General features: G+C 45.5%; 3 protein-coding genes and 1 long non-coding RNA gene across 19 annotated transcripts in view; 1 reads left to right on the top strand and 3 right to left on the bottom strand.

Moving 5' to 3' along the window:
* Positions 1 to 5,724, bottom strand: part of LOC121709327 (serine/threonine-protein phosphatase 2A 56 kDa regulatory subunit beta isoform-like) — a 40,511-nt gene extending 34,787 nt beyond the window's left edge. For 3 of the 4 annotated variants that reach the window (XR_006031909.1, XM_042092614.1, XM_042092617.1), the window contains exons 1-3: positions 5,112 to 5,724; positions 4,060 to 4,101; positions 754 to 1,020 (exon numbers count right to left, since the gene is read on the bottom strand). Coding sequence is in view for 3 of the 4 variants with exons in the window: in XM_042092614.1 (XP_041948548.1) it covers positions 754 to 946 (193 nt within the window). In the remaining variant the exon portion in view is untranslated. Of the gene's footprint in view, positions 1 to 753; positions 1,021 to 1,326; positions 2,187 to 4,059; positions 4,102 to 5,111 lie in introns of those variants that run through there. The other variant, XM_042092615.1, reaches the window with a different exon arrangement.
* Positions 5,725 to 6,899: 1,175 nt separating this feature from the next.
* The window catches only part of zgc:77262 (uncharacterized protein LOC402952 homolog), a 21,366-nt gene continuing 8,265 nt past the window's right edge, over positions 6,900 to 20,000 (bottom strand). For 6 of the 13 annotated variants that reach the window (XM_042092645.1, XM_042092653.1, XM_042092647.1 and 3 more), the window contains exon 2: positions 6,900 to 8,434. In XM_042092645.1, coding sequence (XP_041948579.1) covers positions 7,458 to 8,369 — 912 coding nt within the window. In that variant the 5' untranslated portion in view covers positions 8,370 to 8,434 and the 3' untranslated portion in view covers positions 6,900 to 7,457. Of the gene's footprint in view, positions 8,500 to 10,458; positions 10,593 to 10,648; positions 10,792 to 11,215; positions 11,229 to 12,068; positions 12,080 to 17,358; positions 17,956 to 18,719; positions 18,742 to 20,000 lie in introns of those variants that run through there. The other 7 variants (XM_042092646.1, XM_042092644.1, XM_042092652.1 and 4 more) reach the window with 7 other exon arrangements.
* On the top strand, positions 9,422 to 12,358 carry LOC121709368. The gene is made up of 2 exons (XR_006031927.1): positions 9,422 to 9,666; positions 12,127 to 12,358. It is a non-coding gene; the product is annotated as an uncharacterized LOC121709368 (long non-coding RNA).
* mark2a (MAP/microtubule affinity-regulating kinase 2a) overlaps positions 15,255 to 20,000 on the bottom strand; it is a 50,367-nt gene continuing 45,621 nt past the window's right edge. Inside the window, exons 15-16 of the mRNA XM_042091981.1 lie at positions 17,823 to 17,861; positions 15,255 to 17,053 (exon numbers count right to left, since the gene is read on the bottom strand). Of these exons, the coding sequence (XP_041947915.1) occupies positions 16,615 to 17,053; positions 17,823 to 17,861 (478 nt within the window). The 3' untranslated portion in view covers positions 15,255 to 16,614. The remainder of the gene's footprint in view (positions 17,054 to 17,822; positions 17,862 to 20,000) is intronic.

The following is a 20,000-nucleotide window of genomic DNA, read 5'->3' as shown; positions in this document are numbered from 1 at the left end:
CACATAGCCTGTTCTTTATAGGCTACACCACATCTGACATGTCATATACTGTGTAGCCTGTTCTTTATATAGCTATAGGCTACACCACATCTGACATGTCACATAGCCTGTTCTTTATAGGCTACACCACATCTGACATGTCACATAGCCTGTTCTTTATAGGCTACACCACATCTGACATGTCATATACTGTGTAGCCTGTTCTTTATATAGCTATAGGCTACACCACATCTGACATGTCACATAGCCTGTTCTTTATAGGCTACACCACATCTGACATGTCATATACTGTGTAGCCTGTTCTTTATATAGCTATAGGCTACACCACATCTGACATGTCACATAGCCTGTTCTTTATAGGCTACACCACATCTGACATGTCACATAGCCTGTTCTTTATAGGCTACACCACATCTGACATGTCATATACTGTGTAGCCTGTTCTTTATATAGCTATAGGCTACACCACATCTGACATGCTTTCTCATTACTGTCTCGTAGTAGAGTATCTCGCAGAGCAGCTTTACCAAATGCAGCTTAAAGCTATGCACTTAATCACACCCACCCCACGCCAAAGGGGCTGGCATTTTGTGCCATAAAACAATTAGTGGGCAAAAAGCACTTCTGACAGATTGGAGAGACAACACGAAATGACAGATGGTGGAATCAGACCTAATGTACCACTTAGTGGAGTCAGTGTGGGGGGGTTATGGGCCCAGGGTTGTGACCTACTGCTGGGACTGCGAGACCTACCTTTGAGAAGGGGCAGTGGCGTTAGTTCCACCTGGGAACTCTGGTATCGGAACTGGGAGGAGCTGTGCGAGCGCCTCTGCCGGGCCCTGCGCATGGACCGCCGGGGGAAACCATCGATCTTCTCAGCATTTGGAACAGAGAAGCCGGTGGTGGGCGACGTGGGGCTGGATGGAGGGAGTTTGGTGCTCTCCATAATCACAGATCACCGCCGGGGTGTGGAACTTACTTCAGAATTGTTTATATGCCCAGTTCTGTCCTATGGTCAAGCTGTGGGATAAATAGAAAAACGGTTAAAAAAAAACACCATTTTAAAAACGGTGACGGGCTGCTTTGGTAATTCAGTTTAACATGGGTTATATGGGATAATGTAGGCTAAGTTATAGGCCTATGATTCGTTTGCCCGTAACAAGCAAGATGTGAGATCAACTTAATTGGTTAGGCATCAGATAGGCTACTTCTAGACACGTGGGTCCTATTTGCTTGGGCTGCTGTTGTGTCATCCTGTTGCCCATTCAGGCCATTCTGACATTTCGTTCCCATTGGCAAAATCCCTCATATATACACAATACACACCTGAATAGATACGTCGTGCAAAATCCTCATGAAACGGGCCAGTTTAGAAGCTATCCTTAAACTCCAGATCCATAATGTAAGCGAAAGTTTATAGGCTTAGTGGCGGGCAGCACAGTCCTACTGTCCGGCTTATTAGGACTATTGCATCAATATTTCACAGACAAGAGGATATCTTGCTTAGGTTTCTATCTGCCGATGAACCGTATTTAAAACTCTTAGTTTTTTTCCCAGAGGTTGTGCATCTGTAGTAGTCTGAAGAATTGATGCCGAATCGCCCGTCCTAGCGGGTGAATTATGATCTCATACCATGATTCCTGCCATCCCTTTACAGACGGTGCCTTGTCGACAGAATATGTAATTGGTTATGCCCAACAGAAAAATAGCCTGGAGCATACAAAAACTGGGATAAAATGATGCTACTTTCCCACGTCGAGAATGAGCTCTAGCTTGATTTCACGAGCCGCAGTGATGTAAAGAATATCCCCAGGCATAAATCCATTTTCGAGAATTCTTTATCTTCCATTAAGTACAGCGCTCGAGAGGACCACCCGTTCGTGTATCATCCGCACTCCGTTGACAAGTGTAACGTACGTAGCTCTGTCATCCAGCTGTTTGCGCTCTTCTCACATCCCTCCCTATAACGAGCCTCCCTCTGCCGGTCGCTCCATCTCATTCATACAAGGAAAACGCGGTCATTTTCCTGCATTCTCTACTTTTGTCTTACTTGTTTATTACCTATGTTGGCTGTTTGCCTCGACTAAGTAGCCACCTTGTTCAGAGCGCTTATATAAATATGATTTATTTATTTTTGACGCATATAGGGTGTCGTCATTCCGGCTGCGTCTCTCCTCCCCTCGCCTTCTCCCTGGTGGGAACGGTGAGCGAGCGTTGTTACGTTGGTTTCAGCGTGCGCAGCTTCGGCACCGGAGCGCCGTGGTCCATTCCTTGGTGAATTTGCTGAAAATGGCAAATTGGCAAATGTGGCCTTCTGAGTCTTACTGCACACAAGGACAACACCCAACACGCTGCTGCCAGTGGGTTTCAGATATATGCAACTTATAACACACAGCCTAAACAACAATGTAGGCCTTTGTTCATTTATTGGTAGTAGCCTAGTCTAATAGGCATGGCAAAAAATAAAACAAAGATCGATTTTGATAGAGAATTGCTAAAAGCTCTGTGAACATTAGAGGTTTTATATACGTCATCGCGTGGTTTGATTGAAGGATGGCGTGAAAAATAGCCTGTTGTATCCATTATGCAGAAATGTAGAAGTTTCTAGAGTTGATATTGCGTAAATAACACATGGTTGTGTTCCACTGGACATATTGTGCCTTGTAGGCTAAATGGCATTTTTCCTGTTGTAAACAATTAGGCTATTGGCTGTATTACAGCAAGACAGTTAAAAGTCGTTTGGGACAAGAGATTTGCTCATGTATTTTTAAGATACCAGAATTATGAGCATCGTGAAAAAGCGCTGCTGGTTCATATGAACAATAAGAACACAATCGGACCGATCTGCGTCTCACTATAGACTATGGCTCCATCTTGTGGCGTAACGGGAGAAGTTAAAGGAAGTGAAGTTATGAGGTAATGCAATATTGCCATAGCTACAGGCTGTACAATTAAGTGAACATAAATTAAATCTAAATGTTCATCTAGAAATGGAAAGCTTTACAGTAAACACTGCTGTTACTGAAACTGAGAGGTGGACTGCTCTCACATGGATGGTAAGTGTGAGGGTTGTGAAGGAGAAATGACAGATGAGGGTGAGGGTTGTGAAGGAGAAATGACAGATGACAGGTTCTGCTGCTGTGCTGCAACCTGTCCATTTCTAAGACTTGTCTACAGGCGGTGATACATGGGCTAATGATGATCTCCAGGAAAACAACTGTGGCCCAATATTGCTGGGGAGAGTGCCAGAACAGCAATACTTAAGATGCACAGCAATGTTGCTCAACATGTTGCGTTGTGTATGATCAGTTTATGCCTCTCACCAGGAAAAGCACGGCAGGCTAGAACATGCCCATGAGCCCCACAACTAAACATACTGGAAGGTTTTATTATGTCAAGAGAGAGAGGAGGGCGCACGGTCCTCCTGCTTCATTTCTGTTCAGCTGGCTTTAATAGCGGCTATAATAGCTTATACACTGCTAGATTTAATCTGAAGATTAACAAAGAATAACATTTAGAACCCCTCCACAATTCTGTTCCTTTAACACATGCAGTAGATTTGCACTGAGAATGAAGAAACGGCATCAGATGTTATGAAATGGATTTATTATAATGTTTTCATTCATCTCTCTTCAGTAAACAGCAAACCAGGTTCTGTCTGTATGTACGCCATAACGTAGCACCACCTGCTGAGTTATGCAAACCTCTCGACACCATGCAAATGTTTATTTGTTACTAGACACAGCATGTGATGTGTCTGACCATTATTTTCCTACACAGTCCACTTCATACACAGTCCACTGAATAAACAGGGACTTCTCAGTCAGGTTGAAGGGTTGGTAGGTCACATGTTGTAGTCAGGCATTGTTGCAGGTCGATTGCTACTGCTAGGATTGCAAATCTGACATTACATTAATATCCCTGTGGAGGATGGTCTGTACTGTGTATATATGTCACACTATATGTATTATATATGTGACACTTGATTATTGGTCTGACTAACAAATATACAGATAAAATACTTATGTAAGGCTTGGGAGGTCTTGATGGCTCATGTACCTGGACACACGTCTGGCGTATGGACATCAGGTGACAGTTCTGCTGAGAGAGAGAGAGAGAGAGAGAGAGAGAGAGAGAGAGGAGAGAGAGAGAGAGAGAGAGAGAGAGAGAGAGAGAGAGAGAGAGAGAGAGAGAGAGAGAGAGAGAGAGCTGGAGGACAGAATAGAGAGAGAGAGAGAGAGAGAGAGAGAGAGAGAGAGAGAGAGAGAGAGAGAGAGCTGGAGGACAGGAATAGAGAGAGAGAGAGAGAGAGAGAGAGAGAGAGAGAGAGAGAGAGAGAGAGAGAGAGAGAGAGAGAGAGAGAGAGAGAGAGAGAGAGAGAGAGAGAGAGAGACAGACAAAGAGCAAAGCAAAGGATACTGTTAAAAATCTTGGTGTATTAATTGACAGTGATCTAAATTTCAAGCTAAACATGGTGAATAGCAGCTTTTTGTTGCTATGCGGCTCAGCTCTGGAACCAACCTTCGGATGACATTAAAAAGGCCTCAACTGTAGCCAGTTTTAAATCTAGACTTAAGACCAAACTCACGGTTCTCAGATGCTTTCTGCAAACTGCACTGAGTTATAATTTCTGAATCTGTCTTGAAAATTATTCTACCTTGTGTCTTTTATTTGTCTTTTTAATCATTCTCTATTTTTAAATGATTTTACCTTGTGTTTTATGTTTTCTTTTTATTATGATCTTTACCTTTTGAACTATTGTTTGACTATATTGCCCTTCTATGCTTTTATTTGTTATTATTGTTTGGTTTTGTTTATGTAAAGCACATTGAATGACATCTGTGTATGAAATGCGCTATATAAATAAACTTGACTTGACTAGATATGAGGGACTAAGCACATGGATGTATGGGGTCTTTATCAAGTGTAGATATGAGAGACTAACGTTTGAGTTATTCGGATAATCTAGGTTTCTGCAGTTATTAAGAATAAATAGTCATTTAAAAATCAGACCCACGTGTGATTTTTTTGTGAACATGTATAAAATATGAATATGTTAATTCTCCACTTGAACTAGATACCAGGGCCAAGAGTATCATATCTTCACTCACCTCAGCATGGGATCTGTACTTTTGAGCTCTCAGAGAAAGCACTCATGGTTATCTGATAAGTTTAATAAGGAAATGACCATCTGTGGGAACAGCATGTATTCAGTTCACTCATTTCCATACACTCCTGCGGAAGGACAGTGTCTCTGCACACTCAACAAAAAGTAGTTAGCGCAGGATTTAGCAGTGCTAATTAGGCTTTTAGCTTGCGAAAAAAAAAGCTTGTGACAAAATAAGATCACTAAAAGGTAGTCAAATGATCTCAGCTGCCCATTTGAAATGCTAAGTGTGTAACTCAAAGCTGCACTCCTCTGATGACTTCATTACTGTGATAAGAAATACTTACCCTCTCTGGCTCTCAGCTTTTCTCAGCATGGGTAGAGCCACTTTAAAGTCTGCTTGCTTCTCTTTGGCAGTAACGTTACTGCTCATTGGTTGAGGGGGCAGATAACGTTACTGCTCATTGGTTGAGGGGGTAGATATGTAGTTGAAGTCCTTGGTTCTTACCTCCGGTCTGGATGGCTCATGTTTTGGGGATAAGAGAGATCTTTCAGGGTGGAGAGGTGAGCCCCGAGGCATCGTCACACACACACACGCTGGTGTTTTTAACCGGCAGACTCTACACTCCTGTGCGACAGTATTGCACGCAGCTTATCAGCCTGATACATCAGCTGTTCAGCCATATTTCTCAGGTGCGCTCGGTGTGGTGTGTGTATGTTTCTCAGGTGCGCTCGGTGTGGTGTGTGTACGTTTCTCAGGTGTGCTCGGTGTGGTGTGTGTGTACGTTTCTCAGGTGTGCTCGGTGTGGTGTGTGTACGTTTCTCAGGTGTGCTCGGTGTGGTGTGTGTCTTTCAAAAGGCAATACATTATAATTGCAAGACCAAACATATACTCAACCTTCTAATAGGGCAGGGAGTTGGAAATTGGTTGGAAACACTGCTTAATGTTTTCCGTGTGAGAATGGCATGCATTTTGTATGCATATACCTAAACTGATGAGTAACTGATTTGTTTTTATCTGTATTTGCTATTGCAGAAATGTTTTAATGTATTGCACTACAGTAAAATACCTCAACCTGACTATATTATGAAACACTGCGATAGTCTGTAACTGTAAGCTCGCTGTCTGCCATATGCTGTGTTGATTTGTCTACCTTTTAAATATCTATTTGCACTTGTCTAGTGGTGTCCTATGGTTAGTCTTATGTTCAATTTATGCTTAGTGTGTGTCAAATCTTGTTTTAATACTGCACATTGGAGTATGGGAGAAACACAATTTCAGTCAGCTTTGTAATGTACTGTTGCATGGTTTGATTGACTTGAACTAAAATATAATGTTCTATAATCTAAAAATCTAATGTTGTCATTCACTATGGATAAAAGCATCTGCTATATACCATAACAAATGCTGTTGTTGTTGACCCAACTTCTGATCAAAACTGACAATTATATTTCTATATGGCCCTGGCAATTTGTGTTGTGTGAACATGGTAATGGATAAAAGCATCTGCTATATACCATAACAAATGCTGTTGTTGTTGACCCTACTTTAAGTGCAACTTAAAATTGACAAAATTGACAATTATATTTCTATATGGCCCTGGCAATTTGTGTTGTGTGGACAGTCATGCAGCTATCTGGTGTAACAGGTGGATTGAAGCCAATACTTTGGTACAGGAGTGTACAGGGCGGGCAGGCAGTGTACTGGCGTGGTCTGGCATGGCGTGGTCTTACGTGACACTGTACTACGCATGACCTGAGCAGGAGGAAAGGAGCACGTCTGGCCAGCTGAGGCTATTAAACTGTTGTTTTATTTGGGGCACTCAGAGACACAATGGCGGAAAAACACAAAAAATGATATTTTGTCTTTTTCAAAGTGAGTTAACAGACAAACAAAATGTGTTATATTATATAATTTAACGGTTACTATTAGCCCCAAGACGTTGTAATCGTCAAGGAATCAGGTGCAATCAGGACAAAAACAGAGACAAGCTGAAGCTGGCGGTGCCCACTGATAACAGACAGGCTCTGCGTTACATACTGTACTGTACTGATACAGTGCTTACCCGTAAAATACGCAGGTGAAAAGCGAAATGAGTTAATTGATTTAGTTGTTAACCGTCTTTCTTTTGTGATATTACTGACAAATTCAAAAGAAACTTTGTTTCACTGCAGCAAGAACGGACAGGACCATCGACCACATGTTCTGTGGTTCACAGGCAGCAAACATCATTTGAGATGTAAACACTCCTAATGGCGGCAGACGGGTGAGGCTGTCGTTAGCGATAGTATTCATCCTGATGGAAGCGAGCGGCGCTGGCGTAGCGCTGATAGGGCGGGCCCGACCTGGCTAGGGGGGGCGGAGGCGGCGGTGGCACAGGGCGGCCGCGGGCGAGCGGGGTGGCGTGCGGACAGCATGGGCGGGCCGGGCATGGGCCGGAGGGGGCTGCGGTCCCGGTACAGGTGCGGAGGCGGGGGAGGGGGCAGCAGGCGGCGCTCGAGGGGCGACTCGTACGGGCTCATGGCGGCTCGGCGCGGGGGGACGCTCGTAGAGGGAGGGGGGCGGAGGCGGGGGAGGAGCGTGGTAGTCGTATGGGTCGTCGTAGACGGAGCGCGGCGGCCGCATGCGCATGGGGTGCGGCGGGGGCAGGGGAGGGGGGCGCAGGCGCCCAGGCGGGGGGGGCAGGGGGTGGTTTAGGGGCCGATTACGCAGAGGTGGGTAGGGCCGCATCGGGTCGCCGGGAGGTGGGTACGGCCGAGGGGGGCCGGGCGGGTAGTGGTGCTCTGGGAACTGGTCAGGGGCCCTCTTGCCCGGGTTGGTGTGGGACAGCGACACGAAGATGGTCTGCCCCTCCAGGCGCGAGTGGTTGAGCTTCTCGATGGCCTCTGCGGCCTCCTTGTGCCGCTGCATGTGCACGAACGCGTACTTCTTCAGCACGTCGCACTCCAGAACCTTTCCGAACTCCTGGAAGAGCTCGCGGATCTTCAGCGCCGTGACTCCCTCGGGCAGGTTGCCCACGTGGATCTTGGTGGCGTTGCGCACCCTGGTGGTGGCGAACTGCACAGTCATGCTGAAGCCGTGCAGCTTGTGCTTGTTGAGCGCAGCCACGGCCTTCTTGGCGTCCTCCTCCTCGCTCATGTGCACGAAGCCGTAGTTGGAGATGATGTCGCAGTCGATCACGGCGCCGTACTTCTCAAAGAGCTCTCGCAGCTCCTCCTCCGTAGTGGAGGTGCTCACGTTACCCACAAACACTTTCACCATCGTGGACAAACCCGGTGCAGTCCAGGGGTCTGCTCACTCATACACACACACACACACACACACACCTCTCTCAGGACTGAAAAAGGTCTGCCACTGTCAGCAGTGTTCCTCTGAGGACAAAGACTGGATCCTGAAAAAGACAGAAGTGTGCTCATTTAGAACCTTCAGTGGTGATATCCAAATCAGGTTTGCTTATTGAATGTCACTTTTAAACAACACAAGGCAGGACTTAATTTGCAGAGCTGTCCATGCTTAGAGTAGAGTAACAATAAATAACATGTCAATTAAAATGTCACATGTTCAGTCTACAGAAATGCTTAAGAATGAGGATGTATTAAGTTACAACACACCAGGGGTTCAAATCATAGACAGTAAAAGGTTCTAATATAGCGGAGGTCTTCCTCCTTCCAAGTTGCCTCTGAAGCACTTGAACTGTGTGCATTCATGACAATTGACATGACCATTACTAACTTGAGCCCGTCTTACGGAGAGCCTGGCCACTCCGTATTAAGTCCCATTGTACCGAATTTTGGTTGCAATTCCACCAGATTTCCACTCTGGGCGATCGCCATAAGTGCAGAATAAATGGGAGTCAATGGAGCTAGACGGCTAAATTTGTCTCTTTCACCTGATTGTCGTTGACAAATCTCAGATTTGATTGTAGTTTGTATAACTTCAACATGGGTTATTGGTCAAAAGTTGAATGAACGAGTACTTATGTCCTTTTGATTTCTTACAGTTTGGGTCGTTGTTGCCCATAACACGCTAGCATTGTGCTAATGAGTGAAGTCATTGACACGTTTGAAAGGCTTTTTAGAACAAGTGACTTTAAAAAATATAATACTCCACCAAGTATATTTTCTTTGCCTCCCCTTTCGAATACAATATTCAAATTACTTGAAAAAGTGAAAAGAGAAAAGTGGATTTTGAGGGGTACAGCTCCATAGACCTCCATGCATTCTTCACTCGTAGACGAGCGCCCTCATGTGGAACCACAGAAGGAACTGCAACCAGTTCAGAAACCGGAAGTTTTCCGAGAGTGGCAGTTCTCCCCTTATTAGACATTCTCCGGTATTGATAAGTGGCCTTTACGGAACTGGTTTTACAGGAACGACAGTAACATTCCGCATGCTCTTAACAACAGTAAACTTCTGACATACTGTTAAAAATGGCCACTTTTTGCTTCCCTGACCAGATAGCTAGCAGTGTTTGTCCAATATGAAGGACAGCGTGATGTTACACAACTGTAAGCTCCGCTTAGAAGCTGTTGACTTTAGCCTTCTGATAAGACAACGAGGTAAGTAACACCTCTAGCCTGACGAGCCAGGCTATAACACCCCCAATTATCACCACTTTTGTTCAGAAATTCTAAAACAACGATGTTTTTTAACACTTCAAAATAACATTTGCTAAATTAACCTTACATTTTTCAGTAGCCATAGGTGTGTAGATTTGAACAAAATCTGGTTTGGTTCTTAACTGCCTGAAATATCCGATTTTGTTTACCACGCTCGGAGATCAGTGCTGGCCTGATGGGTCGCCTATTTACACCGTTTCAACGGCACATGAACGGTTAGACCGAGAATTCTCGTCATGAAATTAAAATTCCACTGGAGCTCCAAGCGGTTGTGTACACGCAGCCTTACAACACTGTTTACAGCTCCTCGAGTCACGGTAAAATCTAATTTTTGGTGGTGTGGGTGGTTGCGTTTCTTTAGGAGTCCGCTGTCTTGGTTTGTATAGAAATGGATATTAAGTGACACATACACGCAAGACGGTGGAAATACGGGACCGACGGTAATAGGGGGAGTTCCGAGTAAGCTGTAAAATTCTTGTCTACGTCGGCCAACCTTTGCAATCAATACACAATAGCAATCAATGGCTAATGTTAGCCAATGCTATTTCGGAGCAATGCTAATTGTGGCAATTCGCCAATCTGCAACCCCGTTTAAAAATCTGAATTGTTTTGTTTAACAGTGACTATACTGTTACACATTTACAATGTGTCTTTTACAGCCAAATCAAGAACAATAATTGGCTAAAACAATAATATCGCTCCTAGGAAGCTAGCTTCTATTTGGTTACCGACCTGGTTAACAATAGCTTGGCAAGCTAGCGTTACGCCAGAATGACAGGTTAAATGCTTTGTCACCTATCCCAGTAGAAGTGTACTGCAGTTGACCTAAACTTCTTTCCACAAACACCCGGCACTAGGCTTGTGCAAACCCGTCAACCAGAGACAAATACGTTTATAATCAAGATATATAACCAGACTTTACCTTGCACATTCGCCTGAGGTCTGGAAGCAGCAGCCGACTGAACTTCCGACTTCCGTCGAGTCTACTGTAGGCGACTGTAGCCTACTTCAGACCACTGTATAACGCCCCCCTCCACACAGGAGTGTAACATGCAACTGCGCTGGTGGTAGGCCTAGCTCAAGATCCTTTAAGTTTCTTTGGTAATGTAAGGTAGGCCACTGCGAGTCATTCTAGGCGTGGCAGCCGGCAGGTGTTTGTTATAATGCATAAAGTTCTACAAACACTGGCATTAATGAACGAACAAACAAACACTTAACTAAGATGAAATATGAGAGTAGCCTTTTTAATTCACTATATTTACTAAGCATAAATGATTATCTGTTATAGCCAAAAGGGTAATAACATCAAAATGTCAAATGCCTTATACCATGGTCTTGGTCTTTTAATCAGACCAGATACATGATATCATGTACTTGGGAGGAATGATTGATGAACCAGTAGAGCTCGTGCCCATCCCCTTCCATAACGTCTCCTCTCTCTTCACCAACACACAGATCTCGTGCCCACCCCCTCTCTCTTCACCATCACACACACACACACAGATCTCGTGCCCACCCCCTCTCTCTTCACCAACACACAGATCTCATGCCCATCCCCTCCATAACGTCTCCTCTCTCTTCACCAACACACACACAGATCTCATGCCCATCCCCTTCCATAACGTCTCCTCTCTCTTCACCAACACACAGATCTCGTGCCCACCCCCTCTCTCTTCACCAACACACAGATCTCGTGCCCACCCCCTCTCTCTTCACCAACACACAGATCTCGTGCCCACCCCCTCTCTCTTCACCAACACACACACACAGATCTCGTGCCCACCCCCTCTCTCTTCACCAACACACAGATCTCATGCCCATCCCCTCCATAACGTCTCCTCTCTCTTCACCAACACACACACAGATCTCATGCCCATCCCCTCCATAACATCTCCTCTCTCTTCACCAACACACACACACAGATCTCGTGCCCACCCCCTCTCTCTTCACCAACACACAGATCTCATGCCCATCCCCTCCATAACGTCTCCTCTCTCTTCACCAACACACACACAGATCTCGTGCCCATCCCCTCCATAACGTCTCCTCTCTCTTCACCAACACACACACAGATCTCATGCCCATCCCCTCCATAACGTCTCCTCTCTCTTCACCAACACACACACAGATCTCATGCCCATCCCCTCCATAACGTCTCCTCTCTCTTCACCAACACACACACAGATCTCGTGCCCATCCCCTCCATAATGTCTCCTCTCTCTTCACCAACACACACACAGATCTCATGCCCATCCCCTCCATAACGTCTCCTCTCTCTTCACCAACACACACACAGATCTCGTGCCCATCCCCTCCATAACATCTCCTCTCTCTTCACCAACACACACACACAGATCTCGTGGCCACCCCCTCCATAACGTCTCCTCTCTCTTCTGACAGAGTTGGGGTGGCGGTTCGGCTGCCTTGTCAGACTGTCATCACTGAGAGAGTGAGGAGGCGTCCATGTGTCTGGGGAATGTTCCGCGTTGAAGGATGCACCGTACGTCCTGAGGAACAGACTGTACTGAGACCTGTGGAACCAATCAGTGTTCAGTGCCAGAGTCTCCAACCTGCTCATTGTGTGTGCCTACTGCAGATTACAATGTGTCTGTCTGACTCAATGCAACATTCATTACCCAGTGTGCAGTGTGTGTGAGAGTAAGGCTCCTGGTTTAAAGAGAGTGTGTGTCTGTGTGAGATTAAGACTCCTAGTTTAAAGAGAGTGTGTGTCTGTGAGAGAGAGTAAAAAGGCTCCTAGTTTAAAGAGAGTGTGTGTCTGTGAGCAGGGCCGGAGTGGGGCCACTTTTCAGCCCGGGAGTTTCAGGCCCAAGACCGGCCCACGTTTTCCATAGTGGTGGAAATTGGATAAATGAAGCAACATTTCAGCTCTTACTATCCTGTAGTTTTTATTAGTACCATGGTTCAACAAATGTGTAAAGGTTATATTAATTCACTTCAACTGAGAAGTTAACAAAAAATATTCCACTATTCCACAAGTTAACAAAAACAGAAAGAAAGAAAGCCTTTGAAATGTAGCCTATCCCACGCTTCCACAAAGAGGCATATTGAACTAATGTTTAGGCTACATGTTTTTTGCATGGGTAGGCTATATTGTTGTTTGGTGATTTAGCCTACTCCTTTACTACACCCTCTTCTAAGCAAACAAGGCATATAGGTTCATCATGTATAAATATTCTGCTCTTTCTTACATTAAATAACTTTAATTTATCCTCTCTACTTGTCCCTGTAGTCATGGCCTCCTCATCACTAATTTCGGGCTCATAATTTTTTTAGTGGTCGACTGGTTGATCTGCTGCTCAGAGGCTACCATTTTTACCGCACAGGCCTACACAGATCAAACTTCAGTTTTGTTATTAATATATGCATACTGCAAAGTCTATGAATCGGATACAAAAGGCTAATATTTTAAGAAATGTAATACGTTGCTTGCAAATAGCTTGACAACGCTACAAACGTCCAATATTAGCCCAATAACTGCTAATAATCATTGCCTATAGGCTATCTCTCTTTACCAGTTTCCACTTTTGTCTGTAGGCCTAATCTTGGCACATTTAGCAGCATCTACCTGGCCGTTTCAGTCACTCTTGGCCTCTTTCTACCATCCATCCTTCCTGACGCTTATGGCTACTGTAGGGCCGGCCCGGCTATCCGTATCTGAGAAAACTTTTTGGAAAAGACGGGCTATATGGACCCAACCAACTCTTTTTGGGAGGGGAGAACTCCCTCACACGGTAGGCTACAACCCATGCAGAGGCAACGGTGCCATGCACAGAATGTGGAATGTGTAGCCTACTTTAAAGGAACCGTATGAAAGAAATGTATTTCAATTAATCATAAAATGGCCCTGATATGTCACTAGACATTAAAGGAGAATTCAATTAATTCAGTGGAAATGCATGGATTCCAGTTTCTTCCAGTAGCAGCAACTGGAATCCATGCATTTCCCCTAAATTATTTTTGGAATCTGATCCCTTATCATTAAAAAGTGAAGTTGCAGCCCTCAACTAATGTTGATGTTGTTTTGTCATATCATGTTGTGTTTTGGCCTGATGCGCCATTCTCCACCTATCTACTAATAACAAAGTCAGTAGTCTTTCGGCATGTGGGTTGGCAACCTCGAGTCAGGGGGGAGGGGGAGGGGATACACCGCTCTACAGTAATTAGAAAGTAATTGCAGTACCAGTTTTGGCCACAATCTTACATATGGTTCCTTTAAGAGAAGTTAGACTAACGTGACAAATGTAAATATTTTTTTCCTCGACCGGCCCAAAAGTGAAGCGGCCCACCGGGAATTCTCCCGATTACCCACCCTGGGTCTCTGTGTGTGAGAGAGAGTAAAAAGGCTCCTAGTTTAAAGAGAGTGTGTGTCTGTGTGTGTGTGAGATTAAGGCTCCTGGTTTGAAGAGAGTGTGTGTCTGTGTGTGTGAGATTAAGGCTCCTGGTTTAAAGAGAGTGTGTCTGTGTGTGTGAGATTAAGGCTCCTGGTTTGAAGAGAGTGTGTGTCTGTGTGTGTGAGATTAAGGCTCCTGGTTTAAAGAGAGTGTGTCTGTGTGTGTGAGATTAAGGCTTCTGGTTTGAAGAGAGTGTGTGTCTGTGTGTGAGATTAAGGCTCCTGGTTTGAAGAGAGTGTGTGTCTGTGTGTGTGTGTGAGATTAAGGCTCCTGGTTTGAAGAGAGTGTGTGTGTGTGAGATTAAGGCTCCTGGTTTAAAGAGAGTGTGTGTGTGTGTGTGTGTGAGATTAAGGCTCCTGGTTTGAAGAGAGAGTGTGTGTCTGTGTGTGTGAGATTAAGGCTCCTGGTTTGAAGAGAGTGTGTGTGTGTGAGAGATTAAGGCTCCTGGTTTGAAGAGAGTGTGTGTGTGTGTGAGATTAAGGCTCCTGGTTTGAAGAGAGTGTGTGTCTGTGTGTGTGAGATTAAGGCTACTGGTTTGAAGAGAGTGTGTGTCTGTGTGTGTGAGATTAAGGCTACTGGTTTGAAGAGAGTGTGTGTCTGTGTGTGAGAGAGATTAAGGCTCCTGGTTTGAAGAGAGTGTGAGTCTGTGAGATTAAGGCTCCTGGTTTGAAGAGAGTGTGTGTGTGTGAGATTAAGGCTCCTGGTTTAAAGAGAGTGTGTGTCTGTGTGTGTGAGATTAAGGCTCCTGGTTTGAAGAGAGTGTGTGTCTGTGAGATTAAGGCTCCTGGTTTGAAGAGAATGTGTGTCTGTGTGTGAGATTAAGGTTCCTTGTTTGAAGAGAGTGTGTCTGTGTGTGTGAGATTAAGGCTCCTGGTTTGAAGAGAGTGTGTGTGTGTGTAAGATTAAGGCTCCTGATTTGAAGAGAGTGGTGTCACACTGTTTCCGTCCTCCTGGTTAAGAGCAGATGCAGAGCTGTGCAGCTCAATGTGGTTCTAAAGGGGTTTTGGTAGCGGAACCAGAACCTTACATTACAACAAAGTGTGTGTGTGTGTGTGCGGCGCACATGTGTGGTTATCAAGCTATTCAGAAACAACACGTGACTCATCCACACAGGAACTCGTTCAAACATATTTATTCATATAATAATATTAATAGTAATGATAATAATCATTATTTTCTCCAGAGAAAGGCAACGAAACTCACTCCAGTGCAGCACAGTAACTCCACCCAGCAACTCGTAATTACATTACAATTCACCAATAATTCATCAATTGGCCCTTAATTAGTATCTCAGATAAATGAGCCCTGCTGTAGGAAAAACAGAGAAAAAATCAACAAAGAGAAGGACGACAAAATGAAACTAAACAAACTGGTTTGGGGCGCAGAGAGTAGGAGTCCTGGTGTGGGCGTGGCGGAGCCGGGATCGTGTCGTTTCACGTCCCTCAGGTGAGACGGGCCCGGAGAGGAAGCCACGGAGACAGGTGAGACAGCTCCACCAATCAGCAAACAGTAACAGGTTCAGCTACTCTGTGCTGCCATTGGCTGGATAAAGAACCAATGGGAGCGTGATAAGCTTTTTTGAAAAAAAACAGCTCTGTGAGAAATTGTCCAGCCATGACGGGTGACGGAGGCATCTACATTCAGGGTATCAGACTGCAAATGGAACGTGTCAGAACACTCACAGTCGCGGGGGGTTCGGAGTGAAGTTGCTCAAGTAAGACAGTGTTTCTCCACGACTACGCCCCCTGGTGGGGAAATGTGGGGAGACGTTCAGGGTGAGGGTAAGGGCCAGCTCATGTGCTGATGAACTGGGAAGATGTGTCTTCTTTTTTGATAAAAGAAAAACCAGACAACATTGTTTCACAAAAGTTCCTGTTTTTTTTTATGTGTGTCTTGAAGAACATAATGCGCATAGAACAATCAGCACTGTACTTTCTCCAAAATAGAGAATTATCATCAAGTCCAACAACAACAGAAAAGTGAGAGAACCAAACTAAACAAAAGAGTGAACAAACACAAAGAAAACAGCCGCGTGGAGCCAGACAACCCAAACCAGAGAGAAAGAGACAACCTCCCCCAGAAAGAAAGATCATTTTCAATTATCTATACACATACACACACACACACACAGACACACACACACACACACAGACACACAACCTCGGCCAGCATCGTCTGTCAAAGTTCCAGTCCATCTTCCTGCGGTCTACTCCTCTCAAATACCTCCAACTGATGATGATGATATAAAGGTCCATCTGTCTCACTGACCATCCTCCACAGGTGCACTGACCATCCTCCACAGGTGTCATCCTCCACAGGTGCACTGACCATACTCCACAGGTGTCATCCTCCACAGGTGTACTGACCATCCTCCACAGGTGTACCCCACTCTCTTCTGCCCATCCCTCCAGGGCCTTCATGGGGGGGGGGGGGTCATCGTGTCCCCTGCTGCCCCTGCATCCTCTACCGGCCCTCTTCACAGCTTGAGCTCGTTGGCGATCTTGGAGGCGATGTTCTTGAAGGCGATGGAGGTTCCGGCGATGCGCTTGAAGCGGACGCCGTTGAGGGAGAGGCGGGGCAGCTTGCACACCTCCATCTCCCACTGGACGAAGTCCTCGCGCAGCGGGCTGCCGCTGATGCACTGCAGCAGGAATCGCTCGCGCGACTCGTACTCACAGCTGTTGGCGTCCAGCACCTTGCGGATCTCCTTCATCATGTCCGCTGGCTCCATGGACGACGTGGTCTTCATGTTCCAGGTGAAGCGGAGTGAGCGGGGCTTGTCCTTGGCCGCGTACAGGCCCGCGGGGCTGGCCAGCCCGGTGCCCGGCGAGCGCGACAGCGTGTCTCTGTTCTCGTCGCCGCCCGAGCCCAGCGTGCCGCCCTTCTCAATCTTATCCGCTGTGCTCAGCATGGGTCTGGAGGAGAGGGGGAAGAGAGAGAGAGAGAGAGAGAACAAGAGAGAGAGAGGAAGAGAGAGAACAAGAGAGAGAAAAAAAATAAATAAAAAAAAGAGATGAGATGTGCGATCAACATGTTGACCAGGAGGGAGGAGGAGAAACAGAGATGATCTCCCAGAGAGGCAGAGAGAAGGCGTCAGGTCCACTCTGGAGCTGAGCTGAGCTTAATGCCCACGTTTGGTCAGTGACAGACCGCACTGCATACTGCATAAAGCCAAAGCCTTCTCTTTCCCGCTCACCTTCCCCCCCCCCCCCTCTCTCACACACACACACACACACACACACATCTCAAACAAACAAACATCACACAATAAACAACAAATGCACTATGAATATATAACAATGATGGTTCTTTACGATGCAAAGCTACAATGCAGTCAAATGCCAATGGCTGAAAATCATATTTTCATGTGACACTAAGAAATCGATTACTTAGCATGTGTGTGTGTGTTTGAGTTAACTTTGCAGCTTACGATTGTGTGTGCATTAGTGAAGTAATAACAGAGTGAATGTGCACAAGTGATGCTCCTTGTGTAAGGCAGAATGACAAGGAGTGAGTGTGTCAAGTCAACAATTAAATATGTTCATGCTTAATTGGATGACAAAACCAATGGCCAATCAGGGCATCCTACGTGAGTGTTTGTCTACTGATTACATGATTGGCTGGCTGAGTCACTGCTGGTGTTTGATTGGTTGATTGTGTTGATAGGCGGGCGGGAGTTCTCACCTGCAGGCCTCATCACGCCCCTCGCCCTCATAGGGGTTCCTCAAAGAAAACCAGTACAAGTTTAGAACCCTCATCTCATAGACTCCTCCCCAGTACAAGTTTAGAACCCTCATCTCATAGACTCCTCCCCAGTACAAGTTTAGAACCCTCATCTCATAGACTCCTCCCCAGACCTCTCACTGTTTCACCGGCCAGTTAGTCAGTCTTACCAGCAGCACCGAGCGACCCCGCCACCAACACACCTCAACATTCCATTAGCAGTTCTAAAATAGGTTTGTGTCTGTCGCCTAAACGTTCCAATGGAACTTGTAGAATGTTGGTGTGCTCTAAAATAGGTTTGTGTCTGTCGCCTAAACGTTCCAATGGAACTTGTAGAATGTTGGTGTGTTCTAAAATAGGTTTGTGTCTGTTGCCTAAATGTTCCAATGGAATGTGCAGAATGTTGGTGTGTTCTTAAATAGGTTTGTGTCTGTCGCCTAAACATTCCAATGGAACGTGTAGAATGTTGGTGTGTTCTATATCTCTCAGCAGGTGTTACCTGCTGCCACAACACATAGAACATGTAATGTGAATCATTTGTATCCAACTCTAGGTCACTTTAGAGTTAAGACATTTTATAAGTGAAATGTGAGGTGATACAAACTGATGTTTCAAACCTCACAGGAAAGTGTAGTTCTTGATAGAGGACTATGCTGAATGTGTGTGTGTGTGTGAAGGTGTGTCCTGGCTTGTCTGTGTTAACACCCCTGTGCTAAATCCCTCTGGGTTAATGCCCCTCCACCAACACGAACAGGTTCGATAAAGAGCAGCAGGTAAATAAAGATGCTTTCCCTCCATAAAGCTGCACTCTGCCTTTACACCCCTCGCCACCAAGCCTGCATAGCAGAACACACACACACACACACACACACACCCTCTCACTCTTTCTAACACACAAACATTCATACTCCCGCTCTCTTTCTGACACACACACACACACACACACTCCGTCTCTTTCATTCTAACAAACGCACGCATATGTATATCAGAAACATAACTAATAGTTGAATCCTGATATATGTAAGAAACATAACTAATAGTTGAATCCTGGTGTAAGAAACATAACTAATAGTTGAATGCTGATATATGTCAGAAACATAACTAATAGTTGAATGCTGATATATGTGTCCAAGACATAACTAATAGTTGAATCCTGATATGTGTGTAAGAGACATAACTAACTAATAGCTGAATCCTGATTATCAGTCTGATGCCCAATACTTTCCAGACCAACAAGTGTAAACCTGAATCCATCACTATCCATTTGCACTTTGCAGGGTACTGTAGTGCACATCTGGTAATCACAAAGAGCTGGTCCAGCTCAGCTACTTCCTATGCAATATGCATCTTCACCACCAGGGGTCTCCATGCACCTTACTGAGGGGGGGCCTGAACAACCCAAACTCTGAATGGGGCATGTACTGTACCAACCTGGGTGGCAGACAAGTAAGGCCCAAACTGACCCAGAAGCGCTTTAAATTCAGCCTGGTCTAAGAGTGGAAATGGCATCATTAGCCTGGACTAAGAGTGGATAATAGCCTGTTCTAAGCGTTGAGGTAGCCATCATTAGCCTGGTCTAAGAGTTGAGGTAGCCATCATTAGTCTGATCTAAGAGTGGGGGTTGCTTGCATTAGCTTGGACTAAGAAAGAGGGGGTGACTAGCATTAGCCTGGCCTAAGACAGGGCAGTCAAACTAGCTGGGTGGAGCATCTTAAACCAGTCAGGCCTGTTCCCCACACAACTCATAAGCATCCATCATCCATGGCATCCCCAGCTCACCCTGAGGGACAGCAGCCCTACCACCCATTTCTGTAACCTTCCTCTATGATGTCAACGTCTGTCATCAGATGACTAAGGCTAGCTTCACCTTTACACAGACCTTGAGCGCTAATCTATCTGCCTTTGGGATCATGTCCCAACACGCCACAATCGTCCTATGACATCGTCTCTAAACAAACCATATTCTGTCGCTCAAATCACCTCCGAGCACGCCTATGGCCGCCTATGACATCAGCCTCAACCACACCTTAAGCTCCCAGTCAAACACACCTTAATCTCTTGCATGTATCCCTGTCATCACTTCCCAAGCCTGACTAATCTACATCAGCTCTTGCATCCCTTAGCTGGGTGCGTGTGGAG

The sequence above is a fragment of the Alosa sapidissima genome, chromosome 5 (genome assembly GCF_018492685.1).
Source record: "Alosa sapidissima isolate fAloSap1 chromosome 5, fAloSap1.pri, whole genome shotgun sequence".
Lineage (NCBI taxonomy): Eukaryota > Metazoa > Chordata > Actinopteri > Clupeiformes > Clupeidae > Alosa > Alosa sapidissima.
Note: the sequence above shows the minus strand (reverse complement) of the source record. Positions and strands in the feature narration are given on the sequence as shown.